Source organism: Salmo trutta, chromosome 25, assembly GCF_901001165.1.
Source record: "Salmo trutta chromosome 25, fSalTru1.1, whole genome shotgun sequence".
In the NCBI taxonomy this organism is placed as follows: Eukaryota; Metazoa; Chordata; class Actinopteri; order Salmoniformes; family Salmonidae; genus Salmo; species Salmo trutta.
Window position 1 is genome coordinate 27884667 of NC_042981.1, and position 26177 is coordinate 27910843.

Consider the following 26177-nt stretch of genomic DNA (forward strand, 5'->3'; position numbering starts at 1 on the left):
ATCCAACCTGACAGAGCTTGAGAGGATCTGCAGAGAAGAATGCAAGAAACTCCTCAAATACAGGTGTGCCAAGCTTGTAGCGTCATACCCAAGACTCAATACTGTAATCACTGCCAAAGGTGCTTCAACAAAGTACTGAGTAAAGGGTCTGAATACTTACGTAAATGTGATATTTCCGGTTTTTATATTCAATAAATTAGCATACATTTCTAAAAACCTGTTTTTGCTTTGTCATGATGGGGTATTGTGTGTAGATTGATGAGAAGGAAAAAACCCAATTTTATCAATTTTAGGGCTGTAATGTATAAGGCTGTAATGTAAAAAAATGTGGAAAAAGTCAAGGGTTCTGAATACTTTCTAAAGGCACTGTATATAGCCATGTTATTTTTACTCTACATTTTTATTTGTTATTTACTATGTATTTGTTCCTCGCATCACTATTTCTATTTTATCTTTAACTCGGCATTAGTTAGTCTACTATGCCGGTTGTCTACGAAGCATGTGAGAAATAAAATGCGATTCAATTTTTTGCATCAAAAAGTAAATCTGCAGAGCCAGTTCCTTCCAGCTTGTAAGACTCAAAAGGCCTTGCAACAGCCGATACGGAGTGTGTTCTCTAAAACAAAATACACCGCCCTCTGATTCCGCACAATCATCTCTTCAGTCATTGGACAGCAGTCGGCAATCACTCCTCCCCTTGCCGCCATTTCTGGGATTCCTCCTGGCGTGCGTCTGGGTGAATCTGGTTCCTCATGCCCCCCAGTACGTTGGAGGTGGCCTCGGTGGCCATGATGAGAGGCTTGACCACAGCTGGGGGGAGCTGTCTAAGGACCCCACCCACTGCCCCGGTCATCCCACGCTGCTCGTGCTCCCGTGTGGCCGTGTCATAGATGGTCAGAGCAGTGTCCGTGATTCCCTGTGGGGACACACACATTGAACATGATTTATGACAGTCCTGATAAGTAACTTCATTCTGTACTCAATCTTGTAGTGTGCTACACTTTAAGCAGCACTACAAGCAGATGAGATGCAAATTGCTAGCATCTTGCAATTTACCTCTTTTACAACACTGTAAGCATTGGCTACTCCTTCTCTTAGATCAACTGGCTGATGAGCAAATCGGTAATGAGAGAACCGTTTTATTCTCTTCATTTCCCTCTCATCGGATCCTGGAGATACCATGTCATAGGCAGTCTCTGCTGCTGCCTAAAGAGCACAAATAAAACAAATCGTTTTGCATTACATTATGGAGCCTGGCAAACTGGTAACACAGAAGTTGAGATGCAGGACAGTTACAACCTACATTAGAAATATTCTATCTGGACCAGGGTGTGTTTTTACCTGGATAGTCCGCACCATACGGTTGGTAAGCTCCAGAGCAGCCATAGCTGTGGAGGTGCCAAAGGAAGCAGTACCCCGCTGCAATCCACGTACAACCCGACCATCCTTCCGGTACTGCTCTATCGGGAGCCACACCAGATCCCTAAATCCCTGGACTGAACAGGCAGAACATTTTATTTGGTCAATACAAAAAAGGCCCAAAAGATCAGGATTTCTGACTTTTAATTTAGTTTATTAATACATAAAAAATACTCTAAAATACATACTGAACAAAAATATAAACGCAAATGTAAAAGATTTTACACTTCAAGTGTTACAGTTCATATAAGGAAAAATCAGTCAATTTAAATAAATAAATTAGGCCCTAATCTATAGATTTCACATGACTGGGAACGCAGATAGGCATCCCTTGGTCACAGATAACGTAAAAAAAGTAGGGGAGTGGATCAGAAAACCAGTTAGTATCTGGTGTGACCACTATTTGCATCATGCAGAGCGACATCTTTGCATAGAGTTGATCAGGCTGTTGATTGTGGTCTCTGGAATTGTGTACAGATCCTTGAGACATGGGACAGTGCATTATCCTGCTGAAACATGAGGTGATGGTAGTGGATGAATGGCATGACAATGGGCCTTAGGATCTAGTCACCGTATCTCTGTGCATTCAAATTGCCATTGATAAAATGCAACTGTGTTTGTTGTCCGTAGTAAATGCCTGCCCATACTATAACCCCACCACCCCAATGGGGCACTCTGTTCACACGTGGTCTGCGGTTGTGAGGCCGGTTGGACGTACTTCCAAATTTTCTAAAACGACGATAGAGGCGGTTTATGGTAGAGAAATGAACATTCAATTCTCTGGCAACAGCTCTGGTGGACATTCCTGCAGTCAGCATGCCAATTGCATGCTCCCTCAACTTGAGACTTCTGTGGCATTGTGTTGTGCAACAAAACTGCACATTTAAGAGTGGCCTTTTATTGTCCCCCGCACAAGGTGCACTTGTGTAATGATCATGCTGTATAATCAGCTTCTCCTTCTATGCCACACCTATCAGGTGGATGGATTATCTTGGCAAAGGAGAAATGCTCACTAACAGGGATATAAACAAATTTGTACACAACATTTGAGAGAAATAAGCTTTTTGTGCATACGGAACATTTCTGGGATCTTTTATTTCAGCTCATGAAACATGGGATCAACAGGCTGCGTTTTTATTTTTGTTCTGTGTAAGCATAACAATAGTATTTTTTATGTTGATCCAAAAGCTTACAGACTAATTTCCTGTGTAGCGCAATTGGCCAAAAGCATGACCTTTGTCACAGTATCTGTGTGGTGCTGAGAGGCTTTGACAGAGTCTTCTTACAAAGATCCAGTTAGTCATTTAAAGAAGCCCTTGCAAATTAAACCACATGCAACATGCTGTCTGATTAATAGTTGAAGACATTAGTGCCTCAAAACCAGTTTATCAACATACACATGTCCTACTTACCCAACTGTACCAGCGAGTGGATCGGTCCCACCCCACCCAACAGTCCTGGCAGCTGGTTCTTCTTGATGTCGTTCAGCCACTCATTTATTGCATAGGAAAAGAGCTTATCCACTCCCAACAGTCTGGAAGAAAACCAAGAATGTCCTCACAGTTACTGCATACTGTATTATTCATACTATACATAGATACCCTGTGTGTCATATTTAACATAATGAATGGTCCAATCATAACGAATCATACTAATATGAGGGGACTGTACTGATTAAACCTACCCTTGTCTGTAGCATAATCGCCTTAGTTTCAACTCGGAGCAATTCAGCTGCGTCAACCCAATCACAATACCTGCAAACGTTCCCTGTAACAGAGGATTAGCGTAGGAAACATGAGCAAAATGAGCTATTGTGAGGGTAAGAAATGTTATACTTATAAAGAATGTGCTTATCCATCAGAGCTTGTGAACCAAAATATTGCACAATATGTAGGCTGGACAACACTAGTTGTCAAGCCTGTCAACACTGAACAGAAAACTGAATGTGTTGGTATGCAGTGTTTTGAAGAGATTGTTAAAACAACATACCTGCTCCATTGAAACATGTTTCCCATGGTAATCCAGACGAATGGGAACTTCAGAAGTAAACCGAAACTCTCTGAGGGAAATCAAACAAATAAAAACAAATATTTCATAATTTCCTAACAACATCAATAAACACAATGTGGACACTTGCTTATCTCATTCCAAAATCATGGGCATTAATATGGTATTGGTCTCCCCTTTGCTGCTATAAAAGCCTCCACTCTTCTGGGAAGGCTTCCCACTAGATGTTGGAACATTGCTGCGGGGACTTGCTTCTATTCATTTCTTTATGGACCTTGTCATGCTGAAACGGGAAAGGGCCTTCCCCAAACAGTTGCCACAAAGTTGGAAGCACAGAATTGTCTAGAATGTCATTGTATGCTGTAGCATTAAGATTTCCCTTTTACTGGAACTAAAGAGCCTAGCCCGAACCATGAAAAACAGCCCCGAACCATTATTCCTCATCCACCAAACTTTACAGTTGGCACTATGCATTGGGGCAGGTAGCGTTCTCCTGGCTTCCGCCAAACCCAGATTTCTTCCGTCGGACTGCCAGATGGTGAAGCGTGATTCCAGAGAACACGTTTCCACTACACCCTAGTCCAATGGCGGCGAGCTTTACACCACTCCAGCCGATGCTTGGCATTGCACATGGTGATCTTAGGCTTGTGTGTGGCTGCTGCTCATCCATGGAAACCCATTTCGTGAAGCTCCCGAAAAACAGTTCTTGTGCTGACGTTGCTTCCAGAGGCAGTTTGGAACTCGGTAGTGAGTGTTGCAACCGAAGACAGACGATTTATACGGGCAACAGCACTCTGTGGTCCCGTTCGGGGAGCTTGTGTGGCCTACCACTTCGCCGCTGAGCCGTTGTTGCTCCTAGACGTTTCCACTTCACAATAACAGTACTTACAGTTTACTGGGGCAGCTCTAGCAGGGCAGAACTTTGATGAACTAACTTGTTGGAAAGGTGGCATCCTATGACGGTGCCACATTGAAAGTCACAGTTCTTCAGTAAGGCCAGTCTACTGCCAATGTTTGTCTATGGCAATTGCATGGCTGGGTGCTCGATTTTATACACCCGTCAGCAACGGATGTGGCTGAAATAGCTGAATCCACTAATTTGAAGGGCTGTCCACATACTTTTGTATATATAGTGTACCTGTCCACCTCTACACATAGTAAGGACACCTACCTGAAGAAGATGGGCTGGTCAGTGAAGGATGATGCAGTGGCAGCCTCAGCTTCCCCAGAGTCGCTGTTACTGGGCAGGGTGAGGCCATTGAGACTGAGGCTGGAGCGGCTCTGGGCAGGCACAGAGATGATGGGGGCAGGGTCCTGGCTCCCACCTCCATTCTTAGTGAAGCTGCACGAGACCTCTGGGGCAGACGGCTTCTTCATTGAAACACACAGTGCTGCAGACCAACAAATGCATCATTGAGGGTTAACATTTTGCTCAGCGACAAATCATGAAATAAAAGCTGTGATGAAAATGCTATTCAATAGGCTACATATTTCATACAATAGTAGCCTCTAGCCAAGGATATTTTACCTTCTTGATCAGGTGGAGAGAACATCTCAACTTCAGCAGCAAGGCTAGCAAAGAAGTCTTTCAAGAAAAATAATGCATCCTACATGAAAATAAAAAGCCTGTATCATTTCAAAGGGATCAATATTGAAACTGAAACATGTTAAATGAGATCATGTGAAAGCCTACCAATTTCCATGGCTTGAAATATTTTGCAAACCTCAGAAGGATGTATGATTAACTAGATAAAACCAGCACGTTTTTCTCTGGCTCACCTGATCGATGTTGAGGCGAAGGGGCATGAGTGAGACTCTCAGACAGCACTCCTGGGGTGCTTGACCCGTCTCTGGACACATGTGCAGAGCCCGAACTGTCAGCTGCAAGAAAACAAAAACACATTCAGCCTCAACATGCCTTATCCACTACCATGTCTTTGATATGACCACAGTCACATGGGCATTACTCTAGATGCCCAGTGTCCCTCACCATGTTGGAGTGGGCCGTGCGGGGCATCTCCTTGCTGGAGTAGAGGTACAGGAACTTGTTCATCTGGGAGGTGGCCAGTCTGTCTCTGATCTCCAGGTCCTGGACGATGAGTACCTGCCGGGACACAGGCTGGTCCGCCGCCGACCCAGAGGCCACCGGGGCCTGGGGGTATACCTCATGTTGGAACCGCACCTGAGAAAAGAGCAAGAAGTCCTAAACTTTAGCTTCAGACTCATAGGCAGCATGTTGTATAGTTACAGGAGAGGGGGGTTGTGTCATGTTCTATTACCTTGCTGAGCTGGATCTCCATCAGGACATCAGGGTTCCTGCCCCGCCCTCCCCCGGCCCGTCCTCCACCCCTGCTCTGTCTGACTGGGGTCTGGGAGGGGGAGCTGTGTGGGGTACACCTTCAACATAACCCAAATATTAACAGAGGACACTTGATCATCTGTTGCACCTTTTGACCATTACATCCATTTCTTTCTCTAGCCATCCTGACATTTCACACAATCTCAGTTCAATCACATCTCCCAGTATTGTTGTTGTAATAAAGAACAGTTGAACAGTCCAAAGCCCAACACTCACCCCCAACTTCTAGCTGGAGAGGAGGTGAATGTGGAGCTCCCAAAGTCCTTCCCCCCGTACAGGTGCCAGATGACAGAGATCTCCCTGATGAGGTAGCGCAGCTCTGGGACAGGGAAGTTCAGGGCTCCCCTGCTGGAGTCGCTGCTGTCCAGGGGCAGGCCAAAGTGGTCGTCTTTGATCTCAATGGAGTCTGGGATTAACTTGTTCACCAAGGGCTCCTCGTCCCGATCCTGAGACAAACACACCCATCACACCAATGCAATGGAGTGACACTAAAAATGTACAAGTTATTCAACATGCTGAGTAAGTAAGTGTATGAGATGCATGCTCTTACGTCTGCTCTGGAGCCTGGGGTCTCTAGAATACAGAAGTCGTCGGTCTCTGGGACCAGGCTAGGGGCAGGGGTGATGAGGGGTGAGTGGAGCGTAGGGTAAGTGGGACTCAGCTCCTGAGGCAGATTTCCGCTCTCGTCCGGGAAAAGGAAGAGGTCAGAGCGAGGCTGGTCGAGGTCATGATTCTGCTCCTCATGAATTCCTGTGGGGGAGAGTAAGGACAAGGTAAAATCACTCAGACAACTACTATGCATGTAGTAAATGTCAAGTCGTTTTAGTTGTATGTAGTCTCACCGTTGTGTTGCAAGGTCAGGCTGTGCTGGTTGTCTGTCTCCTCCATGGCCTCACTCATCAGGTCCTGCAGCATCTGCTGCTCAGCGTCGGGGAGCGGAGGAGCCTGGGAAGGGGGCCGGCTTGAAGCCTCTGACTGACCAAACAAACAAGGACATGAACACCATTTTAACTCAGCAGACAGCAGTCCATAGCCTTATGACAGTATTTACACCAGTATAAATTCTCCACTGCCCAGTCACTGCTCTTCACTCTCAAGGCAACAGTTTGATATAGCGTAATGGCTATGATAAATCATACATGTATATGAGGGGTATAAATGCGGACCTTGGCTCTATGCTTGGAACACGTGCTTTTGGCCTCCGGCCCAGGAGGGGGCACTAGGTCTCCATAGCTGGCCACATACTGGATGAGGTTCATCAGAGCAGCACAGGAGTCTGAACACGTTCTGATATGGATGACGTCACTGGAGCAGCGCAGCTCAAATCTGGGCTCAGTCTGTCAAAAGACAGTGAGAAGACTGGATCAACGGTGCTGTCTTGCTGTTGGAAAGACTTTTCTCATAGATCAACAGAGGTTGTCTGCTCTTACCAATTCTCCATCCACTCCAGGTTTGACAGCAGTGATCCTCAGCTCTAATGTTCCCATGTCTACCACCTGCACATAGTCTGGGAGATAAAGCACATGAGTTACTGGTCCAAACAAATCTGTTTAAATAGAGAATATGTTAAAGCATCTTTGAATTACACATTTTACCAGAGTTTGTCTCACCTCGCATTATATTTACAGAGACGGCATTGCTCTTGTCAGAGAGGAACAACGCTGCTTCATCCAAAATGATCCTAGAACCAGCACAAAATACATAATGAAACACAAAGGTCCAACTTCTGATTTCCTGTCAATGACACGTCCAGTGCTGCAACTGTACCTGAGAGTGGAGGATGAGTGGTCTAAGGAGACACTGCTGGAGATGCTGAATGTCTCCACTACCAACAGAGACCTGAGTGGCAGGTACAGGGGCCTGCAGAGAGGATATACACCATGTTAAAATACAATCATCCAGATCAGGTATTCCCAAACTGGGGTACGCGCAATGCCATCGGGGGTACGCCAAATAAAAATGTGATTCGCATTTAAAATATATTTTATTTAAACATTTTTATCTTTTTTCTTCTCTTCACATTTTCAAAAACATTTCCATTTATATTTTCCAACAGGGCTATACATTTGGGTGATGATTTTTCTTGCCTGAGTAGCCTCGTTTCACTGCCAAAAATAAAATAGAACCATCTTGTGTTCAGCAAAATAACACAATGTCAAATACAGGTAGCCTAGTCAAATAATTAACATCCAATCACATTAACCTTTACTCTCTCGCGGGAAACCTTCACTCTTGCGCAGACATATAGAAACGAAACATGACAATTCGAAAAATAAGCCACAGGAGTTTTTTGAGCGAGAATAAAGACGGCTTTCAAGTAGTAAGACATGTATAAAAGCAACAGATACCATTAATAAGAAGGGGCTAGAAGTGTCTTATATGGTGAGTGGCTAGGACAGGCAAGCCCCATACTATTGTGGAGGACTTAATTCTTCCTGCTGTCGCAGATATGGCCGGGACAATGCTGGGAGAAAAGGCCCAAAAAAACTATACAGACAATGACTTCATCAAACAACACTGTTTCACGACGCATCAGTGAAATGACAGATGTTTTGAAACAATTACTGCTTCGCATACAAGCCAGTGAATTATATGCATTACAGCTGGATGAGTCAACAGATGTGGCGGGTGTGGCACAGCTCCTGGTATATGTCCGTTACGTTTATGGGGGGTCAATTAAGGAAGACATCCTCTTCTGCAAACCACTGGAAACCAGGACAACAGGAGAGGATATTTTTAAAGTACTGGACAGCTTTGTGACATCAAATGGACTTTGGTGGTCAAGATGTGTTGGTATCTGTACTGATGGCACAAAAGCCATGACAAGGAGACATAGTGGAGTGGTAACGCGGGTGCAAGAAGTTGCTCCCGACACCACTTGGGTCCACTGCAGCATCCACTGAAAGGCCCTTGCTGCCAAGGGAATGCCTGACAGCTTGAAATATGTTTTGGACACTTCAGTGAAAATGGTTAACTTGGTTAAAGCAAGGCCCCTGAACTCTCGTGTATTATCTGCATTATGCAATGATATGGTCAGCGACCTTGTAACGCTTTTACAACATACAGAAGTGTGCTGTTATCAAGGGGCAAAGTATTGACACGTTTTTTTTTTTAATTGCGAGACGAGCTTAAAGTTTTCTTTATTGACCATAATTTTCACTTGTCTGACCGCATGCTTGATGATGAGTTTCTCACACGACTGGCCTATCTGGGTGATGTTTTTTCTCGCCTAAATGATCTGAATCTAGGATTACACTACAACTATATTCAATGTGCGGGACAAAATTGAGGCTATGATTAAGACGTTGGAGCTCTTCTGTCTGCATTAACAAGGACAACACACAGGTCTATTCATCAGTGTATGATTTTTTGTGAGCAAATGAACTCAAGCTTACGGAAAATGTCAAATGTGATATAGCGAAGCACCTGAGTGAGCTGGGTGCATCATTACGCAGGTACTTTCCCGAAACGGACGACACAAACAACTGGATTCGTTATCCCTTTCATGCCCTGCCTCCAGTCCACTTACCGATATCTGAACAAGAGAGCCTCATCAAAAACGCAACAAGCGGATCTGTGAAAATGTTATTTAAATCAGAAGCCACTGCCAGATGTCTGGATAGGGCTGCGCTGAGAGTTTCTTGCCTTAGCAAATCAAGCTGTTAAGACACTGATGCCCTTTGCAATCACGTACCTATGTGAGAGTGGATTCTCGGCCCTCACTAGCATGAAAACTAAATACAGGTACAGACTGTGTGGAAAATGATTTAAGACACAGATCTCTCCAATACAACCCAACATTGCAGAGTTATGCGCATCCTTTCAAGCACACCCTTCTCATTATCACAATTTTCAATGAACAAATAAGGTTTTATATGTAAGATGGTTAAATAAAGAGCAAAATTATTGATTATTATTCTATTATTATTTGTGCCCTGGTCCTATAAGAGCTCTTTGTCACTTCCCACGAGCCGGGTTGTGACAAAAACTCACACTTATTCTTATGTTTAATAAATGTATCGTATAGCGTGCGTGTGGCAGGCTTACAATGATGGCAAAAAACAACATTTGAGAGTGCGCTGACCCTGGTGCTTGAGCTGTACACAGCTGGAGGTTCAATGTTTGAAGGGGTACGGGACTATAAAACGTTTGGGAACCACTAATCGAGATACACAGCCGAGTTACGTCACGTTTGTAACCTATCTACACTGTAGTCTAGTCCACTGTTTCCCCAACTCCAATCCTTGAGTACCCCAACAGTACACATTTTTATTGTAGCCCTGGACAAGCACACCTGATTCAACTTACCAACTAATCATAAAGCCCTAAATGAGTTGAATGAGGTATGTTTAGCTGGGGAAACAACAAAAACGTGTGCTTTTGGGGGTACTCGAGGACTGGAGTTGGGAAACACTTGTCTAGTCAACAGCACCTGTAGTCCAATGAGCAGCTCCACAGGTGCAGATGAAGGGTGGTGACTGAGGCAGGTGGGATGTAACCCAACACAGGCTCATCAGACACATTCAGGAAGTCCACAATCTGTTACACACAACAAAGAAACACTGATCAGACAAGAGTATGGTTTAACCAAGGGATGCTTAATGTTGTGGCCTCAGACCGTACACAAACACCTTGGATGGACAGGTGTTGCGTTTACCTGGTCATACCAGCCCAGTTTGGGGGGAACCACTCGGTGCTGGAGTGTGGTCCCTCTCACTCCCACTGCAACCAGGAACTCCTGCAGAGGAAACACATACTAACAGTGAGCACATATCTCCCCGTCTGTCAAAAATGACATGGCTTTTCTTTCTCAAGCAACAGGCTAGTGTTTCAAACACTGGCACAAGTTAATGCACACCAATAGAAATGTAAAATGGGGTGTACCTACCTTGACATTGCGCTCCATGTTCTGGGAGGAGATCTTGACGGCGACAGACAGCATGCTGTGGTCCTCCAGGCCGATGCCCTCCGAAGGGGACGCCCTATCAGTCTCAGAGGGGTAGATGGCCGGCTCCAGCCAATGAGGACGCGTCCTGCAGGGCAGCTTGATGTCGGACACTGGGGTGTCTCCTTCCACCAGACCTAGGTAGAGATATAAACCCATACAATGTAACAGACACAGTGGCATCCCCGTGAACAATGGCATATTTACTCATTTGCAGAGGGGATCTATGAAGCTCCACCTCAAATGTGTGCCCAGGCTTAATGTCTCCAGTCTTACCTTGGTGATAGAGACAGATGTTGCTGGTGTGGAAGCAGATGTAGTGCCTGTCTTTGTAGCCTTCGTACTGTGTAACACTGAACAGGACCCCATTCTTCACCTCCAACCAGAACTCTCCATGTCGGTTATTCAAAATAGTCTTATCCTCCTGCTGGAAAAATACAAATTGGGGGACCAGTCAGTCAAATCGTCTCAGAGAATACCCAGCTGTTTAAATGCAATGTAATTGAGAAATGACAGATCATTGTGTATGTAACTCAGGGTTACCTTAGCGCTGGTCTGCAGAGCCACCAGGCCATGGTTGACAGTGAGGATTACAGAGAACAGGCTCTGTGAGGTCTTGCTCTGGGCCTTGGGCTTCTTCTTCCTGCGAGATCTGAAGCACTGCTCAGAGGCAGGGGAGTAGTGGTGCATGGTCTCCTCCTCTGATCCACTGTCCTCCTCTACAAGCACAGGACACCATAGCCATACGGGTGGGGAAAGTTGCAGTTCATTTGATATGAAGGAATAATATTTGAACCATTACATTTCAGTACTTTTTTTACCTGGAACATTAGTACACCTCAATAATATTAATGCACAGAACAGAGTGCACTACAGACTTGCAGCAGCGTATGAAAACCATGAATGAGATTGAGATGCAGCAGATGTTGGTTGAACTATGTAACTATGTGTGGAGAGTCTCACCCTCAGGGCCAGTGGAGCGGAACGGGCTGAAGCTGTCCTTGGTGTAGTGTGCAGCGTTGATCAGCTGGCTGGCTACAGACAGCCCTACTCCATACGGCATGTTCTCCACCGTCTCCACAGGCGAGGGAGCGTTGGGCTCCCATAACAGCAGGTCATTGTTTATCCTGCAAGAGAAGGGGAGTTGACTATAGACATAGTAAAATGATCATAATAATAGCCAATAGTCAATAGTCAAAGTAATAGCTGTGGTAGAAGCAGTGGAAGATGTAGTAGTTATTGTGATACTATAGTTTTCGCATTCCTAGAACATTTGATTAGTTTCCCCAGTTTTTTGTGCATAGTACCTGTTATGCAGTTTCTCATAAAAGGCCTTGTTGGGTAATGATAATTGCACATTTGGCAAGCACAACTCTAGGATAAAGCGGGAATTGCTCATGGTTTTCTCCTGGAACTCTGTCATTTCAGCCACATCACCAGGAATGACCATCTAAAGGAGAGGGGAAGAAATGTCAATCATTCAAGTTGCCAGTCCTAACTAAATGTTGATCAATCAGTCCTAATTATGTTCAAATTAGCGTATCAATAATAAAATGTGCTCCTACCTCCTCATTCTCATACATGACCCGGCGTGAGGAGAACGGGGAGGGTTCAGGCTTCCCAAAATCACAGACATCCTTCAGTGAGTGGGCACCTCCCCCCTCCTCCTCCTCCTCTGGGGAGTGGCCTTCAGCCCCCTCGTCCTCCTCCGCAGTCACACGCTCCAGGATGGAGTGGACAGCGGTGGGGTTGACTTTCAGCACCACTCTGGAGGGTTAGTAAGGAGAGTTTCACAACATCTAAGGGACAAGGTTTAGGTATGACATGAAGCAGTACAGTACTACATGGACAGGTGTCCAGTACCTGGGCCAGTCAAACTTCCCACTGTCAGAGGTGGTCATGTCTCCATCCATGGTGTGGGAGACCCTGAGGAACCTGGCTGCAGGCTGGTCCTCCTGTTCCTGGAACTTCCCTGTGCGAATGGATGAAAAATGAATACAGAAATGATATATATATCAAAAGTGGTTCTGGTTTTGAGGCTAACCTGTACGTTAGCAGCTGGGTGACATACATACCGACTAGCTCTCTGAAGGTGAGCTCCATCTTGGTCTGCTCTGGGGAGCTGCCGCCTGTGAACTCTGTCTTCACCTCCAGGTCCTCGAGCTCCAGGTACAGAACCTCCTTCTGCAGGGACTTCTTAAACCAGGGGCCTCTCTCCTGGTCCGAGCGCAGGTCTGGGATGGGGAAGCGCACCACCAGGCTCAACACAGGAGCGTTGACTCTTATCGACACGTGGGTGTTGGCTGGAGTACGGCTGTCATCAAGGAAGACCTCTGTAAAGGCCTTGTGCTAAGGGGTGGACGGAAACATTTGAGGTGATTTACTTTTTCATAGTTATTGCAATAATAGGCAGCTTCCTTAAACACATGGTATAATCGCTGCTATGACTGTGTAAAGATGGTATTAAGACGGTCCTCACCAAGCTGATGTGTTTATTATAGGACGTGTACATGTGAGAGGCCATCATCTCCGTGGTGACCAGTTTCTGTGGCTGTAGCAGAGAGTTGAGGCGGTCCACGATGCTGATGTCCAGTTCAGAGCGGACCACCCCCAGCTCCACCTGGAAGTCAGCCTTCCTGGGCATGGTGCTCAGACGCACCTGTCCACCCTGGAGGAAAGCATGTAAGGGGGTACTGTATCAGGCACTGTACAGGATTTGCTACGTACTGTACATTGTGGGCCGAATACTAACTTCAGATGCACACAAATCTCAGTTTGACATTAATGCATGACTGATGCAGAATTAAGTTGCAGTTACTTGAGAGTATGGCAAGTTGGGTTGCGGAACTGGGAATCTAATTACGGTGCATTCACTGCAGCTTTTAATCTCCCTAAGATTGCTCTTACCTGCGGCCCTCTGCGTTCAGACAGTTTGTAGAGCAGGTGGAGGCAGGTGGCAGATGGTGCCTCAGTGGTGACAGGGGTATCAAATGTCAGGAGCTGAGGTGGGACAGACCGAGAGAACATCAACATCTCGACAAGCACATGCCATCTATGCCTAGATCCAAAAATAGACTTAAACATCTGTTATGTTGTTATGATATCTGTTTACTGGGACACTGTGGATGTTGTTGGTGGGGAGGCCTTTACCTCTGTGTACTGGACCCCTCTTAGGGACACACCCCTTTGGGCCTCAGAGGGGAAGAGACACTCCAGCAGCTCCATCTGGCCCAGGGACACGTCTGTGCTGAAGCTGTGCAGGCTGGAGCCCTGACAATGCTCATATGTCACCTTCATCCCCTGAGCCACAAACCTGGAGAGATAGAGGACACATATGACATGGGATTGAGTCAGTCAGGTTACTAAGGTGGCAGGGGAGTGCAAAATATGTCAATAAGATCACCTGAGGTGGTCATAGGGGCAGGCATCGTCAAACGCTGTGCGTAACTGGATGAACCCTGCTGGGGGGAGCTGGTCGGAGCAGACAACCCTAAAGAAGTCAGCAGCCATGGGGGCCAGGGGGCTGGGGGCAGCATCTGGCGGGGGCAAGGGGTCAATGTGGAGAACACACACAGCCAGGCTCCCCAGTGTCAGCCTGAAGACCAGCTCCGGCCTGGACTCATCACCATGGGCTTTGGTTGGGTGGGCTGAAACACAGGACAAAATGAGTGAATTACTGACTTGTAAACACTCTGCTCAGTTTATTCTAAATGGTAGTGACAGTGTATCCTGGTTCTTACAGGTCTGTCTCAGCAGCTTGTGTTGGAGTGGTGAGTCCCGCATCAGGAAAGGGCTTTCTTGGGTCTGCTTCTCCCTCTGTCTGGGCACATCAAGGTAATCGTCCCAGAGGTTCTTAGAGGACAAAGGAACAAAGAATTACACTATGTTACAATAACCATGTCATTAGATCAGGTTAAGATGCTTTTATTAAGTCTAGTGAGACGTACCGTGGCATTGCCAGAGGGAGACTCTCCTGGAGAGGGGGAGTAGTTACTGTTGAGTGACAGGTCCAGGTCCACAGTGGGCGGTTCCCCCAGTGGGGGGAGGGACGACAGGCTGTGAGACATGTCCATGTCAGCCATGGAGAAGAAGACATCCTCTGCTCCAACAAGAAAGAAACTAGATCAAACAATTGTTCGTGATATTTAGATATAAGCCTACAATAACTATCAAAAAGCTCAATACAAGTCATCAGGTTATTAAACAGTGGTTGGAGGTAACAATTCATCTGAACCTCGGCTGGACACAGTTCTGGTGGTCTGGCTCTCGAAAAGGTCAGGGTCTTCCCCGGCCATCATTGAGTCCTTCTTCAGGCAGCGGTTTAGCTCCATGTGGAGCCGATACTCATCCTCCTGCTGCATGGGACGGTTCCTCTTGTCCTTCCCCCACTCCGGCCCACCTTCGGACACAAAAGCAGAGGCTTATAGTGTTTCACTCACCAACCTCTGAGGCAGCTCCTTTTAAGATATCATCATCATTAAATTGCAATCATTAAACCCACCTGAGCCTGAAAAAACTCCAAACATGTCCAGGAGTAGGTGAACTTGCCGTGGAGATAGCAGCATGATCATTGTACTGATCTGTCCATCAACATCCAACTGAAAAAGAAAAATACCCTTTCAAAGACCAAGACAATAGAGATTCTGTGCATTTCAGTGTGTTCAAGTTTCACAGCTGCTGTGCCATTTGAATCATGTGAGAATGCTGACCCAACCTTTGCTCCAGGCATGGTTTGGTTCTGTTTCAGGACAAGCGACAGATCGATTCTGCCACTAAGGTGACCAATCTGCATGGGTTCAAAGGGAGTTGCAGAGGAAACAGGCTCTGTGAACTGGGGGTGTGGCTCACAGATTATTCTTGGGTTCCAGCTGGGGGATAGCTTGGCCTCTGTCTCCTAAGGGGGTGCAGAAAAGGGAAGAGCGAGTGAGTATCTGTGCTTAAAACTACACAGGAGATTATTTGGATGTAGACTCACTGCTGGGATGGGTGAGGATTTGAAGCCAGCTCTGGCCGCCTCTGAAAACTCGTCCCAGAAGACGGTGACTCCCTCCAGTTGCAGGTTTTTATGTGCAAACGTGGTGGGCTGGTGCACATTCACACTGGAGCTCTCCTCGCCCGTCTCATCACAGTAAACAATCCTGAACAACACAAAACAGATAAGGATTTAAGAGCTCATGTAAAGAGTGGAAAGCTCTGTAAACTGCTCAATAAAATCAGGATTACCGAAGTAAAAGTTATTGGACACTACTTGAATGTGCAAGTAGTTGTTATAACCTAACTTACTTGTTGATTCGCATCTCAAGAGCGATTCCTGTTTTGGAATTTTCTGGAACATGTTCTATTCTGAGAACCGTGTCCAAAAAAGTCACCTTGACTCTTCTCAGAACTGCAGAAATGAAAGTAGAAATCATAATCAACCCTACTGATCCTTGGGAAAAAGGCCCAATCAAGTGTTGACTTATTGTACAGTAATTTTGTACTGCACCTGTTTCTATGGTCTCTGCAAACTTCTCCAATCCCTCTAGTGGCTGAAAGCTCTCCCCTAAGTCATCCGTTAGTCTCTGGCTCAGACACTCTTTGGCAAGCTGCATGCTGCTCGTCATGAAGCTGGACCAGTACATGGGTTCCATACCTGATGCTAGGGGCACACAGGGAGAAACAGTCATGGTGAACATGATTTATTCAATCTGTAGTCGATGTGGAATCGTTAGCTAGTTAGCTGTGTGCGCACTAGTAGCAGGCAGCCATAGTACAATGATGCTGAAGAAACAAACAAATGGAGGTGTCCTCTTACCCATGCGTGGTCTGGGTCTGAACACCATCTCCAGTCCCTTGACCTCGAGGGCACAGTTCTCCTGCAGCAGGGACGCCCATGGTACGGTCAGAGAGATGGTCTGGATGAAGCCCTCAATTACCTCGAAGGGGGCATCCACCGACTCCAAGATCTCATTTAAAGACTGAAGGGGAAGAAATAGCACTTAGGCAAAGGTACACTTAAAGCATTTATGTCAATACAAACCCAATTATGCCATTGCTATTATTTGTTTACACAACAAAGGTTGAACTTACCCACTTGTCCAACGGCACTTGTGCCAGGGATCCAGTGCCCTGATAGAGGTCTAAGCTAAGCTGATCTAAACTCAGTTTCTCTTGTAGGAAATTGCCCAAATACCGATGCAAAAGGTATCTGCATGCCCGCTTCTTTATAGACTCAGAAAATGGCCAAGGCATGTTGGTCTGATAATTGTGGTGGTTGCCAAATGGCTGTTGAATACAGTATTCAACAAATATGGAGAAAAAGGATGTTGGAGAACTATATATTTATCTTAACATAATTTAGCATGGGTAGTATCGGGCTTGTCATCCTGGCAACTTAAAATCAGGAAAATGTCAGCTTAAACATCCTATACATACAGGGAGAATTCTATGGTTTCTATGGAGATATGTGGCAGTAATTCCAACTTCAGTTTGCTGTACCTATCAATGAAAAGGAACATAAGATTGAAACTCAACTTCACATTTGAACACAACATTAGATAACAAGCTAAGGCTTCAGTACCAGTACTATAGCAATATTGTTGTCACTCCTAGGAAGAGAAGTAGACAGTATTACTGTTGGTAGCTGCATGTTAGTGACACTACCCTGACTTCCAAGCGTCGGGCTAATATATATAAAGAATGGGTGGCAATATCTAGCTAGCATCACATCATTGTTTGCTCAAACCGGGTGTCTAACGTTACTCGCTTGATAATCCTGTCTAAACCGTTAACTGAAAGGATCCGGCGAAATAGGATAGGTTTTAATGGTTTGACAATACTGCTAGGTTATTTTAGTTTGATTGCAAATATGTAGCTAGTATGACAAGCTTACCAGGGTATGTCGATAGCTATAAAATTAAATCCCCACATAATCGACTTGTTTCTCGTCTGGGGTTGTTAGCTAGCTAATGTTAGCACGACCAAGCTAGCATGAACCTCTTGAACATCTTGGACTAGAACTAGTTTGTCTGCCACGCTCTTTTGAATATAGCTCAACTGACATGGCACGACAGTATGTTACGTGTCATATAATGAGTTCTATATAGCAATTTGATGGCATAATAGCTTACGTTTCTCACCTTCTGCATGAATTGTTTACAAACACTTTCATGACACTGCACCATTGAGGGAGTTCGATAAAGTGAACCGGTCTATGGCCCGTGACGTGACCGGGCAAAACCGGTGAGTGAGGGGCGCCCTCTCAAATCGAACAGTAATCTGCGCCGCTCATCCATGTTGTCAATAAGGCAGCATGATGCATCGTTAAGAAACACACAACATTTATTTTCCATAAAATATGTTCTAATTTTCAAACAAGACAAATCATTTTGATCAAAATCAATCACTTTTGTATTTGAAAACACATAATCCTACTATTACTCCACGTGATTAACTTACGTCACTTTTGTTTTGAGCGGTCTTCGCCGTCGGCCAGAACGGGGCACCTGGCTCAAGACCGGTTTCCAAAACAGATGCAATCAAGGCTAACCCGCTTCACCCGGGGTATGTCCGGGGCATTAATATAACTCCCTCTTGACGCTTTCCACGCTCCGCTGTACGTAAGAAGACAGAGGGACGTACACAACCGCACTCCACCCCTTCTGCGAAAATCTACTAAAAGTGTTTACTGCGCATATGGTCTCGGCAAAGCTTTTTCCTCCACAAGCCATTCCACTTAAACTTTTTCTTATGACTTCTGATCTGAATATTGCCATGTTCAAAAACAAGGTGTAGAAATAATTGCAAAGAAGTAATTATCAAAAATATTTAACAGTGGTGTTGACCAGAAGTCACTAAGGGCAAAAGATTTTGAGAACTGGAAATGTGGAGTCTTGCATGAACAAAAGTCTTTGTTGATCACACAGAAGTACAGTAAAAAAAAAAGTAACAGTAAAACCTGCGGAGGGAGGTGAGTAAAACAGCAAGAATTATTTTAATTGTTTAAAAACATAAATTACATTTCCCGATTAACTGTTGAAGTTTGCGTATAATCATGAATGTTTATTGGAAATACAAATCATTCTATAACGAGAACCCATAGCAACGTACATTGGCTGCTATTGGCGATAAGTTAGCTAGCATGCTAACATGGTGATGATGGTAGTGGACTGCAGTGGGACTGTCTTGTCACAGAATGAGAAGTGGTACGGTAGTGATGGGAAACCGAGGCTTTCTGAGGCACCAAATTGTGCCGAAAACGGTGAATTACTCAAAGCTTCATTATCTGTTCACAATGCATTAGTAACAACATATTTTCATAACTCCGTGGCACGAGTAATAATAACAAATTCTGATTGGCTGGGCCTGGCTCCCCAGTGGCTGGGCCTGACTGCCAAGCAGGTGGGCCGATGCCTTCCAAGGCCCACCCATGGCTGCACCCCTGCCCAGTCATGTGAAATCCATACATTAGGGCCTAATGAATTAATTTAAATTGACTGATTTCCTTATATGAACTGTAACTTAGTGAAATCGTTGCATGTTGCGTTTATTTTTGTTCAGTATATTAAAAAAAATGAATCTATGGCATTAAAGATGCTTAAGACAAAAGCTTATACTAAATAAAACTAATTATTTAAACAGTGCAGAAAGTGTGGTTTCACTTTTTTTTTATGAAATAGTGTGTCTTCAACCTCACCCTCAGGTCCCTGAATGTTCTCTGCTCCCTACCTGCTAAGTTAGCAGTCAGGGTAATGCCTCGATCACACCGACAGCATCATTGCTTTTTTATACACCAGAAGTACATTTATTTCCAATGGAACGCTGCATTTGCCTTGCAGCATCGTGTTAGAGGCAGCTGCCGTGCGTTCTGTGTGGTGCATACATTGGATATATCGAGCGTATGCGTCAAACTGTATGTGCAGAAGTTGAATGTTGAACTTTTGTTACACACATAGAGATGATGCTCCATACCATTTTGCACAATAACACTGTATGTGTGATCGAGGGGTAAACTACTTCTTCATTGAGGTTTATTGGCAGACTACACTCATAAGGTGTATTGGCACAACCTACTGTACGAAGTAGTAAAAAAGGTTAAACCTTTATTACAAAATACTAACTATATTTGTAAGTACATTATCCAGTAGAGGTCAGTGTTTGAAAGTAGTTTGGAATCGAAGAAAGCACCAGAATCACAGTGAAATCAGTGGGATCTCGCATTTTGCAACACATGGTTGCAAACGCAGCATTCCGTTGGAAATTAATGTACTTCTGGTTTACCAAAACGCTGTCGGCGTGATCGAGGCGTTAGCTGCTTAGTGATTTCAACTCATGCCTCAGCTCCGATATCAAACGTAAAATCACTAGTTAACAGTAGTAACTATGGTATGAGATGCTAGTCATACTCTGACTGGTCTCAGTAGTTATCACATGATTCATGAATGAATTCCAAACCATCACAACACACCAGCCTTTAAATCAAATTAAATGTTGTAACATGAGCCGAATACAACAGTGAAATGCTTACTTACAAGCCCTTAACCAACAATGCAGTTTTAAGAAAAATAAGTGTGGGGGGTAGTCCAGGTAGCCATTTGATTAGCTGTTCAGGAGTCTTATGGCTTGGGGACCTAGACTTGGCGCTCCGGTACCACTTGCCGTGTGGTAGCAGAGAGAACAGTCTATGACTAGGGTGGCTGGAGTCTTTGGCAATTAAAAGGGCCTTCCTCTGACACCGCCTGGTGTAGAGGTCCTGGATGGCAGGAAGCTTGGCCCCAGTGATGTACTGGGCCGCATGCACTACCCTCGACCGATTTATGATTTTTTTGGAGGACCAAAAAAAGCCGATACCGATTAATCAGCCTTTTTTCCCCCTTTTTTTTTTCATCATTTTATTATTTTTTTAAATTATTATTTTTATTTATTTATTTGTAATGATGACAATTACAACAATACTGAATGAACACTTATTTTAACTTAATATAATACATCAATCAAATCAATTTAGCCTCAAATAAATAATGAAACATGTTCAATTTGGTTTAAATAATGCAAAAACAAAGTGTTGGAGAAGAAAGTAATATGTGCCATATTACTTATTACAATATTCCAATATGAATCAAATCAAATCAAAATCAAATCAAATCAAATTTATTTATATAGCCCTTCGTACATCAGCTGAAATCTCAAAGTGCTGTACAGAAACCCAGCCTAAAACCCCAAACAGCAAGCAATGCATGTGAAAGAAGCACGGTGGCTGGGAAAAACTCCCTAGGAAAAACTCCTGAGAAAGGCCAAAAACCTAGGAAGAAACCTAGAGAGGAACCAGGCTATGAGGGGTGGCCAGTCCTCTTCTGGCTGTGCCGGGTGGATATTATAACAGAACATGGTCAAGATGTTAAAATGTTTGTAAATGACCAGCATGGTCAAATAATAATAATCATAGTAGTTGTCGAGGGTGCAACAAGCACGTCCGGTGAACAGGTCAGGGTTCCGTAGCCGCAGGCAGAACAGTTGAAACTGGAGCAGCAGCATGGCCAGGTGGACTGGGGACAGCAAGGAGTCATCATGCCAGGTAGTCCTGAGGCATGGTCCTAGGGCTCAGGTCCTCCGAGAGAAAGAAAGAAAGAGAGAAAGAGAGAATTAGAGAGAGCATATTTACATTCACACAGGACACCGGATAAGACAAGAGAATACTCCAGATGTAACAGACTGACCCTAGCCCCCCGACACATAAACTACTGCAGCATAAATACTGGAGGCTGAGACAGGAGGGATCAGAAGACACTATGGCCCCATCCGATGATACCCCCGGACAGGGCCAAACAGGCAGGATATAATATGAAGAGTGCAATATGTGCCATGTAAAAAAGCTAACGTTTAAGTTCCTTGCTCAGAACATATGAAAGCTGGTGGTTCCTTTTAACATGAATCTTCAATATTCCCAGGTAAGAAGTTTTAGGCTGAGGTTATTATCGGAATTATAGGACTATTTCTCTATACGATTTGTATTTCATATACCTTTGACTATTGGATGTTCTTATAGACACTTTAGTATTGCCAGTGTAACAGTATAGCTTCCGTCCCTCTCCTCGCCCCTACCTGGGCTCGACAACAGCCACCCTCGAAGCATCGTTACCCATCGCTCCACAAACGCCGCGGCCCTTGCAGAGCAAGGGGAACAACTACTCCAAGTCTCAGAGCGAGTGATGTTTGAAACGCTATTAGCGCGCACCCCGCTAACTAGCTAGCCATTTCACATCGGTTGCACCAGCCTAATCTCGGGAGTTGATAGGCTTGAAGTAATAAACAGAGCTGTGCTTGAAGCATTGTGAAGAGCTGCTGGCAAACACACGAAAGTGCTGTTTGAATGAATGCTTACGAGCCTGCTGCTGCCTACCACCGCTCAGTCAGACTGCTATATCAAATCATAGACTTAATTATAACATAATAACACAGAAATACGAGCCTTAGGTCATTAATATGGTCAAATCCAGAAACTATAATTTCGAAAATAAAACGTTTATTCTTTCAGTGAATAAATATTCCTGTTACATTGCACAACCTTCAATGTTATGTCATAATTACATACAATTCTGGCAAATTAGTTCGCAACGAGCCAGGCGGCCCAAACTGTTGCATGTACAATGAACGCAAGTGAAGTGACACAATTTCCCTAGTTTAATATTGCCTGGTAACATGAATTTCTTTTAACTAAATATGCAGGTTTAAAAAAATATATACTTCTGTGTATTGATTTTAAGAAAGGCATTGATGTTTATGGTTAGGTACATTCGTGCAACGATTGTGCTTTTTTCGCAAATGCGCTTTTGTTAAATCATCCCCCGTTTGGCGAAGTAGGCTGTCTTTGTTAGGAAGAAATAGTCTTCAGGTGGCCCAAACTGCTGCATATACCCTGACTCTGTAGCACAGAACGCAAGAGAAGTGACACAATTTCCCTTATTAAAATAAAATAAATTTAAATAATAAATTAAAATATTAAAAACAAATTCATGTTAGCAGGCAATATTAACTAAATATGCAGGTTTAAAAATATATACTTGTGTATTGATTTTAAGAAAGGCGCTTTTTTGTTAATGTGCTTGTTAAATCACCGGTTTGGCGAAGTAGGCTATGATTCAATTATAAATTAACAGGCACCGCATCGATTATATGCAACGCAGGACAAGCTAGATAAACTAGTAATATCATCAACCATGTGTAGTTAACTAGTGATTATGTTAAGATTGATTGTTTTTTTATAAGATACGTTGAATGCTAGCTAGCACCTTACCTTGGCTCCTTGCTGCACTTGCATAGTAGCCTGCCACGCAGTCTCCTCATGGAGTGCAATGTAATCGGCCATGATCGGTGTCCAAAAATGCCGATCACCGATTGTTATGAAAACCTGAAATGGGCCCTAATTAATCGGCCATTCCGATTAATCGGTCGACCTCTACCCTCTGTAGTTCCTTGCGGTCGGAGGCCAAGCAGTTGCCATACCAGGCGGTGATGCAACCAGTCAGGATGCTCTCGATGGTGCAGCTGTAGAACCTTTTGAGGATCTGAGGACCCATGCCAAAGCTCTACTGTAATATTGTTTACAGTCAGACTGGGTCCATCCACAAAAACGTAAACCCTGGAGTTAGGTGCATTCTGATGTTTGGAACTTTGGACTTGCTTGTACCATGTACCACCTACCTTACATCTTAGTTTACAAACTCTCCTATGATAACAAAACACATTTATTATATGGTGAAACACTACTTTTTTCTTTTTTTTGTACTTCGCTTGCATTTACTATACTTAATTGTATTACTTATTGCACCTTTAACATCAGTTGTCCAGTGATTTTGTATGTGTCTGGTGAAGGGGATGGAGATACACTACCAACTAGAGGACTCACCTGTTTCCTTGTTTGATGGAGACTGTATTAATCACATGAAGGACATGAGGTTGGAAGCAGAAGCAGAGGCAGTGGTCAATGATGTTCTATTCGCCGTGGCCAAAATGTACGTGTCCCAAAATCTGGACAGTGTTTTGGATGTGGACTACATAAACGTGGAAACTAGAGAGGAAAATCATTATTGCCTTGAGCTCACTGAAGCCGGAATAAGGGTGAGGGATATTGACTCGATGCTGTGATTCAATTTGTGCTGTTGAACTGTTATTCTGTGTAGGCCTATATGATGGACCGCTCTATATTTGACCTTACAGGTGGTTGGCTACGCCTTCGACCAGGTGGATGAGCGCTTGAGCACCCAGTACTATGAGACTGTTTATTCGCTGCTGGACACCCTCAGCCCAGGTTACAGAGAAGCCTTTGGGAATGTCTTGCTACAGAGATTGGAGAGGCAGCAGCAAAATGGCCAATAGAAAAGACACTGTAGCTAATGCTGTGGAAGGGAAACAAGGGTTGTTGGGACATCAATTGTACTATCTGAATACAAACAGAAACCTTTCTGGTTAGGTCATGATTTACCGGACATCCATCTGGCTGCTACCACAACCACCACCAGGGAAGGCAGAACGATTTTATTCACATGGGGAGCAGGGGGGGGTATTTCAAGGGAGTATGCGAGCACACTCGTTCGCCTAGCCGAACCGAAGCATGCTGCCGCTTTAACATGCTGACCACACCACTCGCATCGCAAAATAAATGTACACATGTTATTCAATCATTGCACCCACACTGTGCGAGCGTCTGTGTAGCCAAGCATTAAAATAGAACTTGGTTCTATTTGTGATGCTTGACAAGCTGCAAGTCCCGCCTCTCCCATCTCCTCTTTGGTTTTTAGGAGCATATACCCACGTGGGTGATTGAAAGATGAACTGAGGTCCACAATCCAGACCAGTTGGTGGTGGTAATGCACCTTAAAGTTGGTTGCTAACCGCCATATAAAGTCCAAAGAAGAAGAAGAAGCCTGAAGGAGGAGAGATTACATGAAATGGGAACATGAAATGTTTGTCATTCAATGAGAGACGACTAGTTTTCATGCCCATTTTTTTCATTGCATCAAACATTTTAGCTAGATGTAAAAGTGCGCAACTTAAGACCTCAACAAATTTCTTGTTTTATCTTAGATTAATTAAGTCTAACATTTTTGATGAAGTGTTTCCGTCTATGTTGTTGCTACGGCGTCTCTATATGGACAAACAGTAATATTGTCGTATTTTTCTCGTTTCCAAGCAAAGGTCTTTAGGGAGTATGAGAGCACAGATGTTGGCTTCGCCTTCGCCTGCTAGGAGCAAACTGAACCCATGTATGTGGACGCCTTTAGGCAAACAATTTAAGCACCTGAAGATGACTTGAAGAGGATGGATCATTGATAAACGTAATTGTTTTGGATATGGAACATAAACTGCATTTGTGTTTTAACTACTGGTTCCACCTCTGAGAGTCAACATATTTGAATTATTTCAGATGTCAAAAGATGGAATCATATGCATTATTGTGAAGCTGCTTTAGGATGTTGGCCCATACATCTATGATTAGCCCCAAATCAGTTTCACAGTTCTGGTACTTTTCCAGTTAGTATTTTGTGTTGGGAATATATTCTCATCCCTTGTAAAGTGTAATTTTAAGTTAACTTTGTATCAAACCAGTTTAGCCTACCCTGTATGTAAATGTCTCTGGAATTCTTACTTTCATTCTTTATGCAGCTGACCAAGAAAATCTCATTTCATTCTAGTCTGCAATTCAATTGCACTTAATGCTTTTCAAATGAGTGATGTCTGTGCATCAGTCTTACCGAGGTGAATGCGTAAAGCCAGTCATCCCATGTAATAAAATCGTATTATCTTAAATGCTGAGGCATGTGTTATGTTATTTGAAAATGTTTTAAAACTTCAATGAACAGCTCACAGCATTTTGCAGGACATTTGTTTTTCCGTAATGTTAATCAGATGCGAAAGCAAATTCCCAAGGTAGAACTTTAAGACTACAACACTTACGACAAATTAAATACTTTTATTAGATATAACCATTTAGAAATCCTGATTTATAAAATCACAAATCTAGCCATTACTGGTTGACAATACACATCAGTTTCTGGGATATTTCATTTCTGCTTATGAAACATGGGACCAACACTTACATGTTGCAGTTATATTTTTGTTCAGTATAGAAATGAATAGACAAATGTATAGATTGTTTCCGGTATATGGGACATTGGACAAACAATGCATAAATGTTTCCCTTTTATCAGACTTGCAGCCGTCTTCAATAGGGATGGGAATGTGAGTGATCACCCCATGGACAATTGCTCTACTCGTCTGGCTCTCAACCACTAAAACGAGACCCAGGAAGGATGACAAAAATATAGGCAACATTTACTTTGAATTAAACCTTTACACTCATGGGAATTGGCCTATATGAATAGGACTAAATTGAAATGCTTCTTACAGAAATATATGAAATGCATAAGCATGGTAGCAATTGAAAGGGAACAGTTTGGAGATTATGGGGAA

General features: G+C 44.0%; 2 protein-coding genes and 1 long non-coding RNA gene across 5 annotated transcripts; 2 read left to right on the plus strand and 1 right to left on the minus strand.

The window, feature by feature from the left end:
- Positions 1 to 383: 383 nt before the first annotated feature.
- On the minus strand, positions 384 to 18253 carry atg2b (autophagy related 2B). 3 transcript variants are annotated; one of them, XM_029713499.1, is made up of 43 exons: positions 18168 to 18253; positions 16800 to 17207; positions 16525 to 16687; positions 16216 to 16368; positions 16014 to 16116; positions 15706 to 15868; positions 15445 to 15624; positions 15232 to 15328; positions 14965 to 15129; positions 14678 to 14829; positions 14471 to 14582; positions 14134 to 14377; positions 13881 to 14043; positions 13638 to 13730; positions 13210 to 13398; positions 12806 to 13079; positions 12594 to 12702; positions 12296 to 12497; positions 12038 to 12180; positions 11694 to 11857; positions 11274 to 11449; positions 11007 to 11157; positions 10674 to 10867; positions 10443 to 10523; positions 10218 to 10324; positions 7553 to 7645; positions 7396 to 7466; positions 7216 to 7292; positions 6952 to 7122; positions 6628 to 6760; positions 6336 to 6535; positions 6002 to 6231; positions 5706 to 5823; positions 5417 to 5608; positions 5206 to 5307; positions 4955 to 5033; positions 4598 to 4817; positions 3409 to 3478; positions 3104 to 3186; positions 2832 to 2953; positions 1342 to 1496; positions 1057 to 1206; positions 384 to 916 (listed from the first exon to the last, which is right to left on the minus strand). In XM_029713499.1, the coding sequence occupies exons 2-43, from the start codon at positions 16959 to 16961 to the stop codon at positions 686 to 688; spliced, it is 6237 nt and encodes a 2078-aa protein (XP_029569359.1). In that variant the 5' UTR covers positions 16962 to 17207; positions 18168 to 18253; the 3' UTR covers positions 384 to 685. The 3 variants fall into 3 exon arrangements, with proteins under 3 accessions (XP_029569359.1, XP_029569357.1, XP_029569358.1); XM_029713497.1 differs by lacking the exon at positions 18168 to 18253 and adding an exon at positions 17849 to 17951; XM_029713498.1 differs by lacking the exon at positions 18168 to 18253 and adding an exon at positions 17840 to 17951.
- A 24-nt stretch (positions 18254 to 18277) lies between these two features.
- LOC115162317 (uncharacterized) lies at positions 18278 to 25514 on the plus strand. The gene is made up of 2 exons (XR_003869517.1): positions 18278 to 18678; positions 24898 to 25514. It is a non-coding gene; the product is annotated as an uncharacterized LOC115162317 (long non-coding RNA).
- LOC115162316 (GSK3-beta interaction protein-like) lies at positions 23241 to 24488 on the plus strand. The gene is made up of 2 exons (XM_029713500.1): positions 23241 to 23825; positions 23925 to 24488. The coding sequence occupies exons 1-2, from the start codon at positions 23565 to 23567 to the stop codon at positions 24081 to 24083; spliced, it is 420 nt and encodes a 139-aa protein (XP_029569360.1). The 5' UTR covers positions 23241 to 23564; the 3' UTR covers positions 24084 to 24488.
- Positions 25515 to 26177: the final 663 nt, after the last annotated feature.

Excerpts from the sequence above, each read along its gene's own strand:
- atg2b (XM_029713499.1), bottom strand. The coding sequence starts at position 16,961 with ATGCCTTGGCCATTTTCTGAGTCTATAAAGAAGCGGGCATGCAGATAC. Across the intron at positions 14,378-14,470 it reads CAAGCTGCTGAGACAGACCT|CCCACCCAACCAAAGCCCAT; the intron begins GTAAGAACCAGG and ends CCTGTGTTTCAG. Across the intron at positions 3,479-4,597 it reads GACCAGCCCATCTTCTTCAG|AGAGTTTCGGTTTACTTCTG; the intron begins GTAGGTGTCCTT and ends GATTTCCCTCAG.
- LOC115162316 (XM_029713500.1), top strand. The coding sequence starts at position 23,565 with ATGTGTCTGGTGAAGGGGATGGAGATACACTACCAACTAGAGGACTCA. Across the intron at positions 23,826-23,924 it reads TCACTGAAGCCGGAATAAGG|GTGGTTGGCTACGCCTTCGA; the intron begins GTGAGGGATATT and ends TTGACCTTACAG.